The 20,136-nt window shown below is 45.2% G+C and overlaps 1 protein-coding gene across 10 annotated transcripts in view; it reads right to left on the bottom strand.

Annotated features, from left to right (window-relative positions):
- SIK3 (SIK family kinase 3) overlaps positions 1–20,136 on the bottom strand; it is a 250,079-nt gene that overhangs the window by 31,160 nt on the left and 198,783 nt on the right. For all 10 annotated transcript variants that reach the window (XM_039229276.1, XM_039229275.1, XM_039229281.1 and 7 more), the window contains 3 exons: positions 19,412–19,536; positions 18,754–18,877; positions 484–602 (listed from right to left, as the gene is read on the bottom strand). In XM_039229276.1, the coding sequence (XP_039085207.1) occupies positions 484–602; positions 18,754–18,877; positions 19,412–19,536 (368 nt within the window). The remainder of the gene's footprint in view (positions 1–483; positions 603–18,753; positions 18,878–19,411; positions 19,537–20,136) is intronic.

Below are 20,136 nucleotides of genomic sequence, written 5' to 3'. Positions count from 1 at the left end.
TAAACAGGCTGTTCCACGCCCCCCGGCTTGGCATATTTTTGGCCTCAGACAAACCCGAAGCAAGCAAGTCCTAGGTACTCAGCTGCAGGCAGACAAGATCTCCATTCTCCTGAGGTCCTCTGGGATGGCCAAACGGTTTAAATTAAGGCATGCCACAGAAGCCACCGAACTGAACACACAATGACAAGAGGGAGGAGGCATCCCCATGGCAGACGAGCAGCAGAAATGTGGGCTGTACTGTTTTGATAGCCAAGGAGGGACTATGATTTGGGGACAAGCAGTAGGGAACTGGTATCACTGTTCTCCAACAACTCAGCTCGTTAAAAATGCCCTCCTGCTGGCACCCCTCGCTGCTCCAGTACTACACCATAGTTCGTTCCCAGCACCCCGTCTTTTCGGGTCCTGGCCTGATTACAACCCCGGGCAAAAGGGACAGCTGCAGCCCTAAGAGGAGTGCCCCGAGGCAAGCAGCACCCAGCTCACCCTGTCAAAGTTGGGGTCGGCGTCCCCTAGCTTCATCCACTTGTGCTTGCAGATCTGCTCCATGGAGAGGCGCTTACTGGGGTCTAACACCAGCATGTGGCGGATCAGGTGCTCACACTCTGCAACAGACAAGAAGGGCCTCCCTTCAGTGTCAGTGAGGGAGGTCCCCAGGCAGCCGAGGAGCCCGAGGTGAGGCACGCACATGGATCTTTCCAGCTCCTCGCTTCCGCTTTGTCTCTCTTGCTCCTTACCTCACTGCTCATTCCACAGGGGGCCGGGGCAAAGGGAGGAAGAGGCGGAGAAAAGAGGCAGTCGGGTTAATACCTTCGTTAAAAGTCTGACCAGTGTGGGATAATCCGTGAGTCTCATTTATTCATATCATGTACAGCACCACTGAACACAATCAATGAAGAATTGATTGTCCTCTAAAGAGATCAGTATCTTACAAGGTCCTCAAAACATTTAGCTCCACCCTCCTATATATGTCAGTATGTGCATACTCATGCTTCTGGCCTAGTGTCCAGAGCGTGCTTCCAACCTCAGAATCTGAATTCCCAGTGGGCTCAAGGCGTGGGGGGAGACACACAGGATGCTCCCTAACACACACGTGGACTCTGTTACTTGCCTCACTTATCATCTTCTCAATGTTTACTTGGACACTCACAAGGGCACACAACCGGGCCCTGAACTATGGAGATTCAGATCAGTATTTTCTTGGACGGCTCCTACTACATGTATGGACTCACAATCAAGGAACCTATCTTCTGATTTCAAGTTTTGTCACCTGTAAGGCGGGGGTACTGAGGGCGACGCGACGATGATAAGAACAGCAGTACGAACACAGTCTCTGGAGCCGGGAACAACTACTTCTCTGTCACTTTTCTGACAGTGCCTGCTGTCATCACTGACATTTTAGAGATGGTAAAACAGAGGCATGGAGAAACGTGGCCAAGATCACACAGGAAGTCCGATCGCAAAGCTGACAGCCTGACGCTCCGGCTGGTGCCCTTCACCACGCGCTATGCTGCCTCTGGACTGTGCACTGCTGTGGGCAGGCCCCAAGCTCCTGCACCGTGAATTTAACACCCTCATCCAAGCCACCACCATCTCTCACTTAGACTCCCGCAAAAGTCTCCTAGCTGGTCTTCCCACTTCCACCCTTGCTCGCTGACAATTTGGTCTCAAGGGAGAAGTGAAGGGCATATTTCTAAAACATAAATCTGAGCTAGCATGACCTTACCCACAACTTTCCAGTCTCTTCCCACAACCCAGAGAATGAAGTCCAAAGTCCTGGACCCAGAGGCCACCGTCTCTGCCTCTGGCCTCACCTGCTGCTACACCCCCTCTGGCCCATGAAGCTCCAGCAGCACTGGCAGTCTCTGGGCTGTGCCTGTGCTCAGCACGCTCCCCAGAGTGGCCTTTGCACTTGCTGCTTCCTTGGACCTTCACACGGCTGGCTCTTTGCCACTCAGGAGATAACTTAAATGCCACTTGCTCAGAAAGCTCTTCCCTGGCCACCTAATCAATCTAAAGTGGGCCTCTAGTCTCTCCAGTTCACCATGCTAATTCTCTCCACACAAATGACTTCTTCGGAAGCCACCTTACTTACTTCCTTACGGTCTAGCTACCCTGGCCACAGTGTAAGGCCCGGGCCTTTATCACAATGTTTCCAGTGCCAAACCTCCAATAGCGGAGATAGTTTTTATACCTAATAGGAGCTGAACCAATAGCTACTGAGTATATGAGTAAATATTTATGGAAACCTGGATCAAACAAAATATGTTTGTGAAAATGCTTCTTAAAACTATAAAATTCTGGTGAGGAGGGTGAGGACGTGGATGAAATAGGGCAAGGGGATTAAAAGGTACAAATTTCCAGTTATAAAATAAGTAAGAAGGGAAGAAGCAATGTGCAACAGTGGGAATATAGGTAACAATGGTGTAACAACTTTAGGGGCGCCTGGCTGGCTCAGACAGAAGAGCATATGACTCTTGATCTTCAGGTCAGGAGTTTGAGCCCCACTGCTGGGTGTGGAAATTACTTAAACAATTCAATAAAAACTTCAAAAAAAAAAAAAAAACCAGTGTAACAACTGCATACGTCACAGATGGTAGGCAGCTAGATTTCTTATGGTCACGTGCTAACGCACACAAATGCTGAGTCACTATGTTGTACACCTGAAACTACTACCTTATATATGTCAGTGACACTTCAATTACCAAAAAAGATACTTTTAAAAAAACTATAAAATTCTCTGTAAGATATACATTTTAAAACTGTCTGTTTTCATTTCATTACAGCAGTCCTGAGGATAAAACTGGCCAGTGATAATAGCAAGGACAAAACTGTGCTAATTTTAAAAGACTTTCTGGATACAAGGCACTGTGCTTACCAACTTTATTTCACTGCATCTTCACAACAGCCCCAAATTAGCTTCTATTATTAGCCCCCTGTATAAAAGAGGAAACACGGGAACATGCTCAACACCGCGGAGTCAGGCTCCCGACCACCCTTCAAGTGGATATGAATTCTGTTTCATCTATTTTTCCCGAGTAAATTCAACTCTGCAACCATACGTTTCTATACCATTTGGCAAACGGTGCTCTACATCACCACCTTAAAAGGAATACTGAAAACAATTAAGACAATTTACTCCATTTTAAGTGTATTCTAACTTTGAAAGAAAATACAAAACGGAAAGTCCCTATATCAAAATGATTTTATAGCAGGCACCAATTTTCTTGCTTTATAATGAAAAGTATATTCGAATGCAGTGTAGACACTAAAATCTGTAGGTTTAGGAAATAACCTAGGAAACAGAGTAAATGCCATCCACAACATTACACTTGTATTAAAATTCTGTTCCCAGAGGAGCCAGGCTACACCCCGGTAGCCTTATAAATATCTTTGACACACACCTTTATGATCTGCAATCACCTGGGAGGGAAAAAAAAATGTTCTTAATTTAAAAAGTTACTACAAGCAAAGACCCCCAGGGTTAGGGAGGCCTATACCAGATTCGTAAGCAGTAACGTTATTGTCAGGGCCTCTAGATGGCACTCTTCTGTTTTCTTTCAGTTTCCACACAGCGTGTGGTGCATAAAAGGTTGGTCCTCGATGGGATGACAGAGGCAGAATGACCTTCAGTTACAGGCTTGCCTTAAGATAGGATTTCTAAGGTGATTTCCTTAAAAACAAAAGAAATCAACACCAATCTAATAAGCCCTACTTTGAAGATGCAGCGAGCTCAATTTGGGATTCTGAAACCTTCATTCAGCCATCCTTCATCACTACTTGATTTCAAATGCCTTTAAAATTCTCCAGAAAAACACAAACAAGAATTTATACACAAAAAAACCGCATGTAATTTCAGTCTGTTCAAGGAGCCCCCAAATCATGCCACAGATTCCCCCGATGTCTACGGGTCCCAGGTTAAGGCTTCCTGGTGACAGTGAGAATACCCAAGAGACCAGAGTTTTTACCATGTGTGCCCTCCATATCCAGCGTGCAAAGGAACAGAAATCTCACTTTCCATGTGTTGCACAGATGGTAAAACACAACAAAATGCAGAAAGCCAGATATTATCAACTCATTCTTCCTACATAGCTCATGAAATTCAATTCAAGCTGGATATGAACACACCATTCTATGGAAAATATGGATGGAGGGTGAAGGCAGAAGCAGCCAGTGTCCCCAACCTACTTCCACAACGCATCTAAAGCCAGTCGGTTCAAATGAGCGGAAAGAAGACAGGGCCTCAGTTGAAAGGGCACACACACCAACTTTTCCAGCTCCAAGTGCTCTGGTTTAATGTCAAAAATGGCCCCATCCCTGGATCCCTCCCTTCGACAGGCAAGGAGACCGAAGCACTTCTGGTGCCGGTGTGCACCGGCCCAGCGAGGGGTCCCTGCAGCCGCCTTGCACGACGCCGGGCCGTCTGTGCAGTGCAAATGGCCATGGGCCCTGAAACTCAATCTGCCCACAGAATTGCTAACCAGGGATGTGCAGCTCGGGCCCTGCCCTGTGGTGCTGACAGGCGTTTGGAAGACTCTGCGGAGAGAGAGCTGCTGTATGGGCTGGGTCCTAAGTGGGAATTAAGTGGGCACTGCCAGCACAATTCCATCTGACAGGGCCGGGTCTCCAACACCGTTCTTCTTTTTGAAACTTAGTAATAAACAGTCTTCTCTAAGGGGTTGCAAGTATTTGTCCTGGGGTGTGGGTAGGGGTGGGGGGGCTAAAGTAAAGAATGAGAAAGGAGAATTAAAAACCAAGTTCAAATTCACCAAAGACAGTTAAAAAGAAGTTTCCAGTTTCCAGGCCAGAAGAAGAGATGAAAAACTTAAGGATTTCCAGACTCGAAGTTGGAGAACATGGCCCCTGAAGACAGGTGAAAGGCTGCGGGGCTGATCTACGTGGAGCAGAGAAGATGTATGTGCAGCAGCCAGGGTCATACGGCATGTCCTTCAAGTACGCGAGGGGCTTTTATGAAGAAAACAAAGTGGGTTGATGCCGTGCTGCTCCAGGGGCCTGAATTTGAGATAATTGGGAAGTTGCAAGTTCACTTTGGGACAAACCTTTCTAATTGTGAGACTTGATCCAAATTCCTGGGCCAGGGTCTTAGGGATCTGAGAAGGGCCGTCAGGTGGGCAGGGCCACACGTGCAGCACGGCTGATGTTATCCATGGTTTAGATTAGTGTTCCAAGTAAGAGTTCGCCTGCAAAGTTAAGTCTAAAAACAACCGGATAGGATGACCTCTCAGTCCCCTCCAGGCCCGAGGGGACTGGGAACCATGCAACTAGGAAAAGGGAATGATCTGTGTCCTGTGAAACAGCACCTTTATTATCACCAGACATATCCAATCAGAGGCTGGCACCGGAGATGTCACAAGGGCTCCCAGCATGATGCAAGGAAGACTGGGAGTTGTGCGAGGACGGAGCCGGCGCTGCCTGAGCCACGTAGCTGCGATGCCCACCACACCCGATGCAAAGCAGGCCCTCCAGAACGCCAACGGGATACTGGACTACGCGACAGCCACAGCTCCTTCAAATGACCTTCCTCATTGGGTTCTGAGAATCTGCGACAGAATGGACCTTCTCTATGCTTCACACCAGAAAGAGCAGACAACCGTCGTTTTATAGCAGACTGAGGTGTGGTAGTGTTTGGGGGCAAAAGCCTGGGTCAGACGGTCTCCAGGGCTTTCCCCTGCAGCTTCAGGGACCTCTGTCTCACACAAAGTGAGTTACGGGGTCCCTAACTTGCTGACGTTCTCTGAGAAGAACCTGTGAATCAGATGAGCACTCAAGGAGACATCTGCATGCGGGCAGGGACGCGGCATCGAAGCATCAAGGCTCTGTTGCAATGAACTTAACACCTAGCGCCTAAGTCTTCTCCATAAACCTTGTGGATCTGCCTGCGAGTATTAATACTCTATCTTTCACATGTTAACAGAGCGCAGGTGAAAGAAAAGAGTAAAAACTACCATAGGGAGAAAGGAATGCAAGATTAATAGAGCAATTCCTTCAAAAATACTATTTAAACTCTAGATGCTGGCGAGGATGTGGAGAAACGGGCACCCTCCTACACTGTTGGTGGGAATGTAAGCTGGTGCAGCCCCTCCGGAAAACAGTGTGGAGGTTCCTCAAAAAATTAACAATAGAACTCCCCTATGACCCAGCAATAGCACTGCTAGGAATTTACCCAAGGGATACAGAAATGCTGATGCATAGGAGCACATGTACCCCAATGTTCATAGCAGCACTCTCCACAATAGCCAAAACATGGAAAGAGCCTAAGTGTCCATCCACTGACGAATAAATCAAGAAGATGTGGTATATTTATACAATGGAATACTCCATGGCAATGAGAAAGAATGAAATCTGGCCATGTGTAGCAACATGGATGGACCTTGAGGGTGTTATGCTGAGCGAAATAAGTCAGGCAGAGAAGGACAAATACCGTATGTTATCACGTACAGGAGGATTAGGAGGGACTTAACGGAGGACCATGGAGGAGAAGAAGGGGGGAAATGGTGGGGGAGAGGGAGAGAGGCAAACCATGAGAGGCTCTTGAATGCTGAGAACAAACTGAGGACTCATGGGTGGGGGGGGGGGGGGGAGATGGGCATGGAGGAGGGCGCTTGTGGGGATGAGCACTGGGTGTTATATGGAAACCAACTTGACAATAAACTATTTGAAAAATAAATAAATAAATAAATAAATAAAACATTTAAAAAATACTATTTAATTATAATTACTAACATTTACTGAGTACTTACAGGCTAGGCAGAGTGAGAAACCCTTGAAGTTAACTAAGCACTTAATTCACAAATGCCTATTACCATCATATCCATTTACAGAAAATGAAATTAAAAATCACAGAAGTTAAGTAACTTGACCTGAATACAACAGGCAAAGCCAGAATACAAATTCTGGTCAGTCTTCTGCCAAAGCCAGAGTGTGTAACCCAGATAGTACCTAAAATAAATTGATTCTTGCTGTATTACTTAGTAGCTAGCATATCCTTAAAAAAAGCAAAGCAAAGCAATTTTCCTTTTCTGATCATCGAATGCCATGGAATCGCCACAGGTCCCATGCTGACAGAGCCACTGACAAGCCAAGTTCATAAAAAAGGGGGCCAGGTAAATTCATGGTCAGGAGCCTGCATACTAACTGGAAAACAACGTCGAGGGAGAACGCAAGTTGGAAGGCGAGGCGTTGAGGAGGCAAGGAAATCGTGGCGACTATTCATGGCACTGTACACACTCTGGTTGCTGGAAAGCCAGAAACAACAGGGTCCCTCAGCCAAGGCGCCACACACAAGGGGGGCGCGGGGGGCGCAGGGCTCTGCAGAGCTGAATCATCACAATCCTCAGGCTGCCCCTATGATGGAGGGAGTGTCGACTGTCCCTGAAGCCCTTCATGCGATGCCAAAGTACGGGACAGGGCAAGGCAATCATTTCTGCTCCGTGGGCAGAGGAGTGGTCTGAAAGAAATTGAGTCATAGATTCTTTCTGACCACATAAAACTGCTTTGAGCTAGGGAACAGAAGACATCTGTGTGCCAGGAGGCATGGGAAGAATGCGAGGAAGAAGCAATTCCCCAGGAAATTCTTGTTTCTTCCAGGTGCCGGGGGGGGGGGGGGGGGGGGGGGGGGGGGGGGCCTGGTGTCTCGTGTGAGTACATTCCAGTCAAGACCAGGTGTGTTCAAAGGTAATTCCAAAGCACTCAGCCCAAGAGTACTTTATTTTCAATAATTTGAACAAACTTCTTAATAATGTTTAATTCCCTAGAGCAATTCAAATTTCAAAGACGGCTCTAGTTTTTTTAAACCTCAAAATCCAGAAAGAAAATACAAATAAATCGGCTATTAAAGTCTCTAAGATGTCTGCTGTCTGGAAAAAATGAATAACCTTGCTTTTTCTTTTTTCTTAAGTTAAACGGCACAAAAGTCTTAACGCTTTTCGGAAGAAGCGTACAATGTGATACACGGCCAGATTCTGTTAGCCGTCTGCCTTGCCTAGCTCAGGTACCAGTTTGGGGGAGAAGAGCAGACAAACTGAACAAGACAGATGAATGGGCCCCAAGGACAGTCTCCGGACAGAGCCATGTGGCTTTGGCCAGAGTCTGCGCCCTCACTGTGTATGTTCCAGACTTACAAATGCTTGTCTCACAGCTCCTTCTTTAATACAATCTGCCTTTTCCCAAAAGGAAAACCATGCACAAAACATGCTGTTCTTTGTAATGAAAAGAAAATCGAGTCTGTCACCATGTCCTGGTCCTGTCTGAATCACAGCTAAAACAGGGTGTCTATCTTACAACATTACGATCCCTACAGAAATAATTAAAAAGCAAATCAAAAGGAAATCAGAGGTGTTTCCGCCAAGACATCTTCTTTTGGTGAGAAGCCGGCCTGAGTTAGGGACCTCACTCCACCTGCAGACAAAGCCTTCGAAGGGACATTTTTTAAACACACCCAAGGAAGCCCTGTCATTGTCAGCTGTCAGCTAAAGTCAAGCCTACTTTATACGGTGACTATTTTAAAATCTAAACAAAGTAGACAAATGGTTTTGAAATAAGACATTTCTATGTGTGAGTAACATACACTGAATATGCTATCCTATAGATGCATTCAGAGATTGCATAAATGCTAAACACAATCATACAAAACACACATTTTTTGGTGTTGTGACAAGGAAATTTTGTTATATTGGATGTTGGTGGAACAATGGTGCTGTAGGGATTGGAAGGCTTTTTAGTCCACAGACTGAATTGTGAAACATTACAGTCACAACAGAAATACATAAACATTCCCAACCTGCAAACTAGTTAACGGGGTTTATTGGAAAAAAACAGTCAATACCATGGTTTTACATAACTGAAGAAAATACACGCTTTTGGTATTAACTGTTATGGAACTCGATCTACAATAGTGTTGGCTGTAACAAGATGACTCATAAAAAACAAGCATTGAGATCAGCTCCTCTTGTGTTAGAATGGCACTGAGGGGAAAAAAAAATGTCTTGTTTTGAAATCATTTGCCTTCCGTTCTTTCGGGAAAAGAACACTGGGACTCCCAGAACTGAAGTATTCCGTAAAATTCCTAGGAAGACAGTCCAACTATAGGCGATCAGGCAAGAAAATGGAGAGTTCTGGATATGAATACAAATCCCAGCACCACTGGTTTCTGCAACAGAATGTTCCGGAATAAACATAAGTTCCTTATAACTAAACCCTGTGAGACACTTCCTGTGACTGAACGCAGAGGCCCAACGAAGGTAGAGCCTGGCACAACTCAGCAAACAGAGATGGGACTGGTCAGAAAATCTTCTTGTAGGGAATGGATAAGCTCAGGAGGAAAGACTTTTCTATTTGGTTTCAGCAGTTTTTATAGACTGATGGAAAAGCAAGTGTTTGGCCCATATATCTCCATTTACTAGAAAGCCACCACCTATTGCTTGAACTTTCCATATTTTCTAGTTTTCCTAGGTGGCTGGGATGATGCAGATTGAAGCTTCAGAGATCAGGGGGTGTTGGCTTACAGGCTGGAGAGGCTGGCATTTACTTCCAGCCCTGACCCGGAAGACACCCCACCGGCTACAGGGTCTCACTAGAGGCTGTCCTGTTTGAAGTTCACATTAGAAACAAAACAAAACTCTGTTGATTGTACTGTCTTATCATTATTCAAATAGGTTTTTAAGTCCTAATATCAATCCTTAGAGTAAAACAAAATTCTAGCTTAGTTTTACTCCAGCGTTCAATGTAGACACTTGGTACGAACTCTTTTTCAATACATAATCCAGATGTAGATGGACAAAGATATTTATCCCAGGACACTCCTGATACCTGGAATAAGTCAGCAGATATGTATTTCTTGAAAATTAAAATACGATCAAAGACAGTCAGGTGGTTTCGGAAGCCAGACTGCTAGTGTTCGAGTCTCGGCTCTGGCACTTACTAGCTATGTGATTTGGAGTGTATCTGGCACTTACTAGCTGTGTGATTTGGGGTGTGTTACCTAACCTTACCACGCTTCAGTTTTCGTGTCTATCAAATGACAGTAGTAAGCCTACTTCATAGGGTGGCTCTGAATACAGAAGAAGTTAATGCAACAGTACCTAGTCCAAAGAAAGCATTCAGTGAATGTTAGGTATTATCTAAACCTCTGGAGTCCTTCCACTTTTAGAACTTCCTCCCTTTTTCTATTTTCCTCCAAAGGGTTGCCATAGCTCGGAGACCATTTGCTTGAAAGTGGTAACAATAAATAAGGCAGCACCAGTATTTACCCATGGTTTCCCATTATACTGCGTAAAATTAGGGGAGACCTGCTCAATTCGGGAGTAGATCCAGCCTCTTTCCTGACACCATTTGTGATTTCTGCTTTCACTAACATGAAAGCGCTACATGGATTTTCTCACTGACAGTGGAGTACACTCCAAAATGTAGGAGAGCTACTTTGAGGACGCTGAGCCCCTTCGGATATGGAGACTGGTAGGTGGGTGACTGTAATCTCCTGGCCCATCCCCTCTAAGCAAAGTGCTTTTAGCCAAGCACGATGCTGTGTGGTTGGTGATGAGTGAGCCAATCAGGGCAGAGTTGTTTGCGTTGAAGAGCAAGCTTTTCAGCAGTAGCTGTTCAGGACAGTCTCGATGAGAAGCATTATGTAAGCCTGAGTCTTGCATTCCCACTGATAAAATGCTTATGCAGGATTACAATTAATTAAGGCACAACGAAGTCTAATCAATAAAGACTCAAAAATATTGTCCACAAGAGATCTCTCTGCACTCGCTGTCACGGCAGCTTTTCCACTGTAAATTAATTTTCCATCAGTTAAATAAATGACTGATCTTACAGTATGTGCTAGCAGGTAGCATAACTGGTGAATGAGACAAACTAGGCTTTGGGAAGTGGGCCTCTGATGGTTTAAAAAAATATACTGGAAGTTAATGAGTTTGGTGCTCAAAATATTTAAGTTGCTGGCTTTCCCTCAGTTGGGAGGGGGAAGGGGTCAGAGAACCCGCCAACACATGCGGCCAGGCAACGGCTCATCTGCGACAGCTCGAAAAACAGCAAGCGTCAACTTTTAATCCCTGTGTAATTTAGACTCAAGGTTTTTACCTAACCGCTCTCCAGGAAGTTCTGAGAAGTTTAATCCAAAAACATTGGTCTAGACTAAACTTATTTCACTTGAGACATAGAAAGCCAATGCTATAATAGATCAAAACATTTTTAAAACTAGAAGTCGCTTGACTTGGTCATTCACGTAATAACCTATATAACAAAAACACATAAGACCAGTGAATGAATGACCTGGGTCATCAGTGAATTACCTACCTGCTTAATAATGAAACGCAAGAATCTGCTGTTAGATTCTACTCGTAAGTGGTGATAATTCAGTTTTTCACTAAGAAATGTTGACTGAATGTTTACACCCTACCAGGTGCTGACAGATTTTATGGGAGATGATGACATGTGGAACATAGTTCTGATATAAAGAAGCTTATATCCTAGTGGGGAGAGGAAAGGGACATACACGTAATTATGAAACGAGATGGCACAAAATCGTTTCTCCTCAAATAAACCCTCTTTCAAACTTCTACCACTATGCTCCAACTTGGAAGTATGTCTTTAGTGGATTCTGGGATGCCCATGCAAGGAAGCCTGTATCAGACATACAAGACCAGGCACAGAAATATCCACTAATCGTGAGAACACTTCATTCCACACATTACTGACAATAAAGAGACGCTTAGAATTCCTGAACTAACTGTGTCCATCTGTACAGCACAGACACCACACAGCTGCAGAGACTCTGGAATTCGACTTAGCTAGAAGAAGCTAGATGGTGCAGCCTTACCCACTAGGCCTCCCAAGTGCTAATTTAGAAACCAATCGCGGAGCTGCCGGAGCATCTAAATCCTTCAGACAGAAAAGTGGATCAACTCATCTCAAGCCTATGACAACAGCCTGAGCAAAGAAAGGATCTGGCTCTTTAGGCCTTTCCCTGACCATGGTATCTTCTGTAGCCCCGTAAGCGCCAAACTGACGGGTGCCAGCCTTAGGCAAAGAGTTAACTCCAGCTCTGTGGGAACTTACAGCTCTCTTACCACAGAGCCGTAAGCAGAAAAGGGACTCGGGAAGAGACTCTAGGCCTCCTTCCCGTGGTCTTGAGCCTGTACCGTACTATGATGTCTGAGCTATGAAAAGACTAAAGAGCCTAAGGAGTTCATTTTCTCCTACGCCTTGTCTTTTTGACAGCATTGTCTGCTGGGCCTTGGGATTCAGGCCCATGATATTAATCAAGGCCAAGCACATGCATGTCCCTGAGGGCAGAAGGGCTCATCCTGGTTAACACAGCAATTGTCTCCTCATTTCCTAGACCAGATTGTTTCTCATTTTCTGTACTTAAGTGTACAAAAATATTTATTCCTACTTATGGAATTACTTGCCCAGGACTAAAAAGTGACCACTTTTAGAATAAGAATAGTGACATTCTCTGAGCGTTTACACTTTCATGTTAACTTATATTACAAGTATTAGTTCTTTCTAAGTCATTAAAATACCATACAGTTGATTTCTAAGCACTAATAGATAATGTGGTTGACAGCATGATTAGTTTTGTCAGTTCTGGTAAGGCTGGAGTAAAAATTTTTTTTTAATGTTTTTTATTTATTTCTGAGAGAGAGAGAGCATGAGCAGGGGAGGGTCAGAGAGAGGGGGAGACACAGAATCTGAAACAGGCTCCAGGCTCTGAGCTGGCTGTGAGCAGAGAGCCCGACACGGGGCTCAAACCCAAGAACTGAGAGATCATGACTTGAGCGAAGTCGGGCGCTTAACCGACTGAGCCACCCAGGCGCCCCAGAGTAAAAATCTTTTGCTATGAAGCAAGGGGGTGGGGGCAGAAGGCAGAGAGAATCCAAGTCGCTCACAGGAGATACTGGGGACATTGGAAAAGCAGAGGAAGTGGTGTGTTTACCTTGCCCTTTATTTGCAACAGTGTGGCAAGGTCAAACAAACACTGAATACAGGACTAAGTTAGTAATTTACTACCTGTGTGACTTCAGGCAAGTTCAGTAACTTCACTGGCAAAATGCTAAAATAGTATGTATCAATACCCATTCCAGAGTAAAGTTGTATAGCCCAACTCAGATCAGGTATAGGAAAAATTTGTAAACTCAAAAGCCCTAATGAAATGTAAATCGCTATTACTGATACAATTATTTGAACACGAATATACATTCTGGAGGAGTTTTGATAGTTAGCATTTTAACGAACCTATGTAGGCATGCAGTAATTTAACAAATACTTACTGAGTGCCTACTAGGACCCAGGTACTGTCCTAAGCCCTGGGAACCCATCAGTGAACAAAAACCAAATTTTATTGTAGTCAAGAGGCAGTGGGGAAAGTGACAGGGACACAATTAACAAATGAGGTCAGGCAGTGTTCCATGCCATGTAAAAAAAAAAAAAAAAAAAAAAAAGCAGAGTTCTGGAAAGAGAATGATGAGGGGAAGTCAGGAAAGGCCTCTCAGAGGGGACTTTTAAGCAGAACCCTCACGTGAGGAAACAAGCCCGTGTGAAGATATGAGGGAACAGGAATGTTCGTTGCTTGGCGGGTATGACAAGCAGCAAGGATGCCTCTGTGCCCTGTGCTCATAACCCCTGGTGACCAGTAGCAGGAAATGAGATTGAGGAAGAGGGCCAATCACAGCTGAACCTTGTTGGCCAACATGATAATGGCTTTTTGAACTTCATTCCAAGTGTAAATGTATGCCATGGGAGGATTTGAAGCGGGATTCTATTTATTAACTACTTCCTATTTACTAAGTCCTGCTACATGCCAAATCCTATGTGAGACTGTAGACAGCTGTGAAAAAACACGCCTCATCTTCATTTTCTCTACGTTCAGTCTGGTGTGGAAAATGTACAATGAAAGACGTTAACTATAATAAAAAGTTTGGTAAGTCCTATGATAAAAGGGGAAAAAAAAAGCCCAGAGATCTGAAGACTGGGAGAAATTATCTCAATTCTTTTTCTAGCACATCTAATTTCTTATTCTAGAATAGAAGAGTGGGCGGAGTCACGCTGGGGGAGGAAGAAGCATTCTGGGCAGAGAGAACTGCTCTAAAGAACATCATCTGTTCTGGGAACTAGAAGCAAGTCGGGCTGACTAGGTACAGAATGGAAGTTGGGGCTGAAGAAACAGGCAGGCACTGGGGTCATAAGGTATTTCTAGGCCACTGTTTTTCAAAGAGCAGTCATGAGATCAATCTAGTTAAGTTATAATCAGCATTTTTAAATGTAAAATATTAGAATAAAATATATAAAATGGAGAATAAAATGCACTGGAGTGTACTGTGCATAGTAAGGGCAAGTGTTTTTTGTTTTTTTTTTTTTAAACTTCTGTTCAGCAGTATGGATATCTGCGTGCTCCAGGTCACAGTATAAAATGTTACTTACTATGGTCAAGGTCAAAGTGTTTGAAAGTCAATGCTCTTGCCACATTAACAAGTGAACTTTAGCCTAGAGGCAAACCACTGGAAAGTTTAAGCTGGAAAATGGATTGATCGAATTTATGTACGTGTATGTGTGCACTGCTTGTTTTATCTGTGTATTTGCAAAAGATTGCTCCTGTAATAGTGTGGAGAATGGATTAGGGAGGGCAAGACTGGAGCCAGAAATCCATTTGGTTGGCTATTTTTTAATCTAGGCAAGAGCCACTGCAGAAGATAGGAATGGAGGGTTGAACAGACAGGATCTAGTAACCGATCAGCTGTGGCAATGGTGAGAGAGGAGAGGGAAAGAGGCTGGGTCCTGCCTTGCTCAGACCGTGATGCCACTCACTGAGATAGGGAACAAAGGACAGGGAGGGGGAGGCTTAAGGTCAGGTTTGAAAATGTCTCCATTGGTGTGAATTCAAGACATAAAAGGGAAGTTGATCAGTAGCTACAGGTTGGTTCGGTCACCCTTCATCCCAGAGCAGAGGCCTGGGTCAGGGAGTTCACGGAGCATTAACTGGGGACTGTGAGACACGTCATCACTGAAGCCATCGCGGTGGATAAGATGGCTCAGAACGATGGTGGAAAGAAGAAAGGCTGAACGGATGAACAGAGAAAGAGAGATCTGGGAGAGACGACTGAGAAGGTGCATCCAGACAGACATGAGGAACACTGGAGAGCATGGCGTCTGAGAAGCAGGGAGAAAAGTGTTTCACAAAGTAAGGAGTGACTCACCTATAAGAAAATAGACAACCTGCTTTAAAAATGGGCAAAACACTTGGACAGACAAGTCACCAAAGATGATAGACTGATGGCAAATAGCCATATAAAAAATGCTCCTCATCAAACATCACTAGGGAATCGCGAATTAAAAGAACAAGAAACCACTACACATCTAGCTGTGAGCCTGTCAAAACCTCAAGCCCTGACATCACAAAATGCTGGAGAGGATGTGGAGCAACAGGAACCCTCACTCATTGCTGGGGGGAATGCAGAAGGGCGCAGGCACCTTAACAGACAGTTTGGCAGTTTCTTACACAACTAAACATATTCTTCCATTGTATCCAGCAATCACACTTCTCGTATTTGCCCAAAGGAGTTGAAAACTTGTGTCCACACCAAAACCTGCAAAACATTTATGGCAGCTTTACTCATAACTGCCCAAACTTGAAGCAGCCAAGATGTCCAGTGAGTAAACAGATAAACTGGGGTATATCCACACGATGGAATGTTATTCAGCATTAAAAAGAAATGAGCAATCAAGCCATGAAAAGACAGAGAGGAACCTTATAAACATATTACTGGGGGATTCCAACTACTATGCATGACATTCTAGAAAAGGCTTAATGATAGAGACAGTAAAATGGTCAGTGGTTACCAGAGGTTGGGGGAGGGGATAAATAGCCACCAAGGAGTTTTAAGCCAGTGACACTGCTTTGTATGATAGTACAATAATGAATATATGCCATCATAGATTTGTCCAAATCTATAGAATGTAAACCAAGGGTGAGCCCTAATGTAATCAATCTATGGATTTGGGATGATAATCTGATGCAGTCAATGTAGGTTGATTGACTGTAACAAATAGTCTTCTCTGGTGCAGGATACTGATAGTAGGGAAGGCTAGGGGTGTGAAGGGGATGAGGGTAGATGGCAACTGGCTTCAATTTCTCTTCAATTTGCTGTGAGCCTAAAATTCACATAATAATAAAGTTTATTTTTAAAAAAGAAAGAAAGGAGGGCTGAAGTGCTAAATACTGCTGGGCAGTCATTAAGATGAAGACTGAGGCTATCCAGTGGATGATGACACGATCACGGTGACTGGCCAGAGCAATCTCCTGGACCTCGTCCCTGCTTCCTTTTATAGTAAAATTGGGAATATCTATGTCCATTTCTTTTTGCTATCTCCCTTCCAATACGATGCTGTCACAGCCACATGAATTCAGTTCTTGCTCCTGTCCCCCTGCCAAAACTGTACATCAACCTCATTGATGACGTCCATGTTCCTAAATCCAATGTGCTCTTACTCATCTTTTCTGACCTGTCAGCAGCACCCCACACAATTCTTCACTCTCTCTTCCCTGAAACATTTTCTTACTTGTTTTCCAGGACCGCAAACCCTCTGGCTTGCCTCACTAGTGATCCCTGTGCCAATCCTTCTTCATCTTCCTGATCTCTGATTGTTAGTGCGTTCCAGAGATTAAGCCCTGGGCCTCTTCTCTATAATCGCTGCCTACAAAGCGATCTCATCTCATAGCTTTAAACACTAGCTCTACAATGATGATTCCCAAACGGACATCCCTAGCCCGTGACTCTCAACTAGCTTACAGCCCTATGTCCAACTGCCTCTGCAGTATCTCGGCCTAGGTAGGTAACAGGCATCTCAAAAGAAAGCATCTAAAACATCTTTCCAAATGGTAGGTATTCTTCCCTAGCCATCCCCACCCCCGTTAGCAGTAAATCCATCCTTGGCAGGTGCTCAAGCCCAAACTCCTGGAGTTACCTTTAATTATCCCTTCCCTCACATCCAATCCACATAAATGTTGTTGGAACTAGACTGCCTAGGTTCAAATTCTAGTTCAACTACTTTGTAGCTGGGGTTATCTTGGTAAAATTACTAAAGGTCTCCTGGCTTCTGTTTTGTCACTTGTAAAATGGAGGGGATAGTCTTACGTATCTCATAGGGTTGGCATAATAATGAAATGAGTCAATGTTTGTAAGATGCTTTGACCGGGGCCTGCCACAATATGTAGTATCTCTTGAATCTGACCACTTTTTATCATCTCCACCTCCACACCACGTCTGGGAGCTAGCCACCAATGTCTCTCATCTGGATTATTGCAAAAGTGTCCCACCTTCAGCCCCTAAGCCTTTTAACCAAGGAGAGCAGCCAAAGTGACTTTTTAAAACAAAATCACACTCTAAAGCTTTTGACATTTTTTGTGTGTGTTTGAAAATTTTGATAATCAAAGTTAGGAAGAACACAAGTCAGATTTTATCAGTCCTCTGTTAAAACCCTTTGATCCTCTGCATTTCACTCAAGGTAAAAACTCAGGTCTTTACAGTGACTGATTGGGCCCCCAAAGTAAGCTCCCCTTGCCTCTCTGACCTCATCTCTCTGTCTTGTTGCTGTCACTCCTTCCAAGCACAGACTCCCCTCCCCCAACCCCCCGCCTGCTCCTTAAACACTAGCATGTTCCCTCCCAGGGGCCTCTGCATGGGCTGCTCCCCCAACTGGAAAGCTCGACTTCAGACTGCAGAGCTCACTCCCTCACCTTCTTTAAGTCTGTACTGAAATGTCACTTTCTTAGTCAAGGGGCTCCCTGGCTGTACCTTTTCTAATAACATCCCCCACCCCACCCCCCGAGCCCTCTTTCTCTATTTTCTTTTTCTTACAGCACTTCTCATTATCAGACACATATTGGGCCATCAATTCTAAGGAGACTTAAAGTGAAATCTAGAAAAAGTTTCCCGTTTATTCCAAAAGGCAACTCCCCACGTGCTTATACTGCGTTGCCAGCCACAGGCCATCCGCTCTGTAGGCTGTTCCTTCCAGTGAAAACATGACGAAGCAAACGAACTAGAGTGTTCACTGCACTGTTTCTAAAATGTTCTCATGTGCATATAAATGGTGATAAAACACTGCACGTTCTGGGTGTGTGGTGTCTGTTTTTAAAGTGTTAAATCTTTCCAAAAACTACTTACCCTACCTCCCACTCGTTTAAAAAATACTGTTTTATTTGAGGCTAGTGGGTAAGTGTGATGCGAGCAGGAGGTGTAGCAGCAGCGGGCCTGAGCGGCGAAGCCTGCTCTGTCCTGGTCACTTACCACCACATCTCAGTGGGGTCCCAGGAAGTGGAAATATCATCCTGAAAAAGGACGGGACGGGGTGAAATGGGAATATTTACTGCCTCGCAACTATGTGACAGGCCCGATTCTTTCACATGTCACTTAAGTCTTCCTAGGAACGCCCTTGCGAACCTGCCGGCCACATGCAGATGAGGAGACCAAACTCAGAGGACTCTGCAGTCAGCCACACAACCGGAGCAGCTGTATGCAGAGCCCAGGGCCTGACTCGGGCAGGGCCCCCTGATGCCACGGTCTGTGCACTGTGGTGCCAGAGAAGCTTGCTTCTGGAGACGCCAATTCAGTCAACTGGAGTGAAGAAATGTTGCTGAACGGGCCATCTATACTCTGTCGCTCAGTTCTGGCGATAACTCAGCATGGGTGGCTTTCTGTGAACCCAGTCACTGCTGTGTGCTGCGCACTCCCTTACCTGTGGACATAAAAAACGGGATGCGGAACTTTCCACTCAACACCCGGGCCCGCAGATTCTGCAGCGTGCTCCCATCAAATGGCAGGGCGCCGCACACGAGCACATACAGGACGACTCCAAGGCTCTGCATCCAAACACAGAGGACACACGGTTAATCGCAGCAGAGAAGACAGAAGAGGCCACGACAGTGTGTGCAGGAAGATGCCGGCGAGTCACGCACAGAATAATGGAACCCACTTTTCCTCCCATCTGTGAGCAATAGTACGGGGCACTGCCGACGCAGAGCATTTCGAGCATGGCTAGCGTTCTTCTCTGCTTCCAGGCATTAACGAGGGGTAACATATCTAGACTTTCTCTCAGTACTCAGCCTCTAGGGAGGAGGCCGGTGGCAGCACCAGAGAGAGTGTCCGTCCTGGCGAGGGCACCCACCCAGCTTGCCCTTGGGCTTTTTCTGCAGATGCCAAAGGCAGAGGTTGACACCTGTGGCTGGGACACCACACAAGAGCTGGAGGAAACACTCCGCACGAAGAACCGGGAATTCGAAGCCCAGGGGTCACGCTCTCAATTCGTGTGCTGCACTGGGTGTCACCTGGGTGAGGACGGCTGCTAGCAATCGAGGGCGAGGAGCACGTGGGGTCTAAGAGAAGGCAGTACATACCCAGATGTCCACTTTGGGCCCATCATACTCCTTTCCTTCAAAGAGCTCAGGCGCGGCATAAGGAGGGCTGCCACACCACGTCTTCAGCAGCTGCCCGGGAGTGAACAGGTTGCTGAAGCCGAAATCTAAAAAGACAAATGGACATGGCTCATGTTATCTTAACCCTGCAAATACTAGCTTCTGGTCACTGACTAAAGGCTCTGGATCATTAAATCTGAGTATCAGATGTGAAAAGAGGACACTTAGAGGGGCGCCTGGGTGGCTGAGTCAGTTGAGTGTCTGACTTTGGCTCAGGTCATGATCTAATAGCCCATGGGTTCAAGCCCCGTGCCGGGCTCTGTGCTGACAGCTCAGAGCCTGGAGCCTGCTTCGGATTCTGTGTCTCCCTCTCTCTCTGCCCCTCCCCCACTCACGCTATGTCTCTCTCTCTCTCTCTCTCTCTCTCACAACATTAAATTAAAAAAAAAATAAAAGACGACACTTAGAAATTATACAACCATGTGTTAACTAACTTGGATTTAAATTAAAAAGTAATAAAATAAAACAAAAAAGAAATTATACAACCAGCCACTTGAACTTTACATGGATAACAGTGAAAGGGAGATACGGATGAGCTAGAATGTAAAAGATATCTAACTAAAAGTAAATGTGACGGGTTTAGGTCAGCTCCCTTTATAACCCACGCCGAGTAAAGCAAGCACACCTGTTCCTTTAAGAACAAGAGT

Source organism: Hyaena hyaena, unplaced genomic scaffold, assembly GCF_003009895.1.
Source record: "Hyaena hyaena isolate Hyena2069 unplaced genomic scaffold, ASM300989v1 scaffold_37, whole genome shotgun sequence".
Taxonomy (NCBI): domain Eukaryota; kingdom Metazoa; phylum Chordata; class Mammalia; order Carnivora; family Hyaenidae; genus Hyaena; species Hyaena hyaena.
The sequence above is the reverse complement of the archived record's forward strand: the minus strand, read 5'-3'. Positions and strand labels throughout refer to the sequence as shown.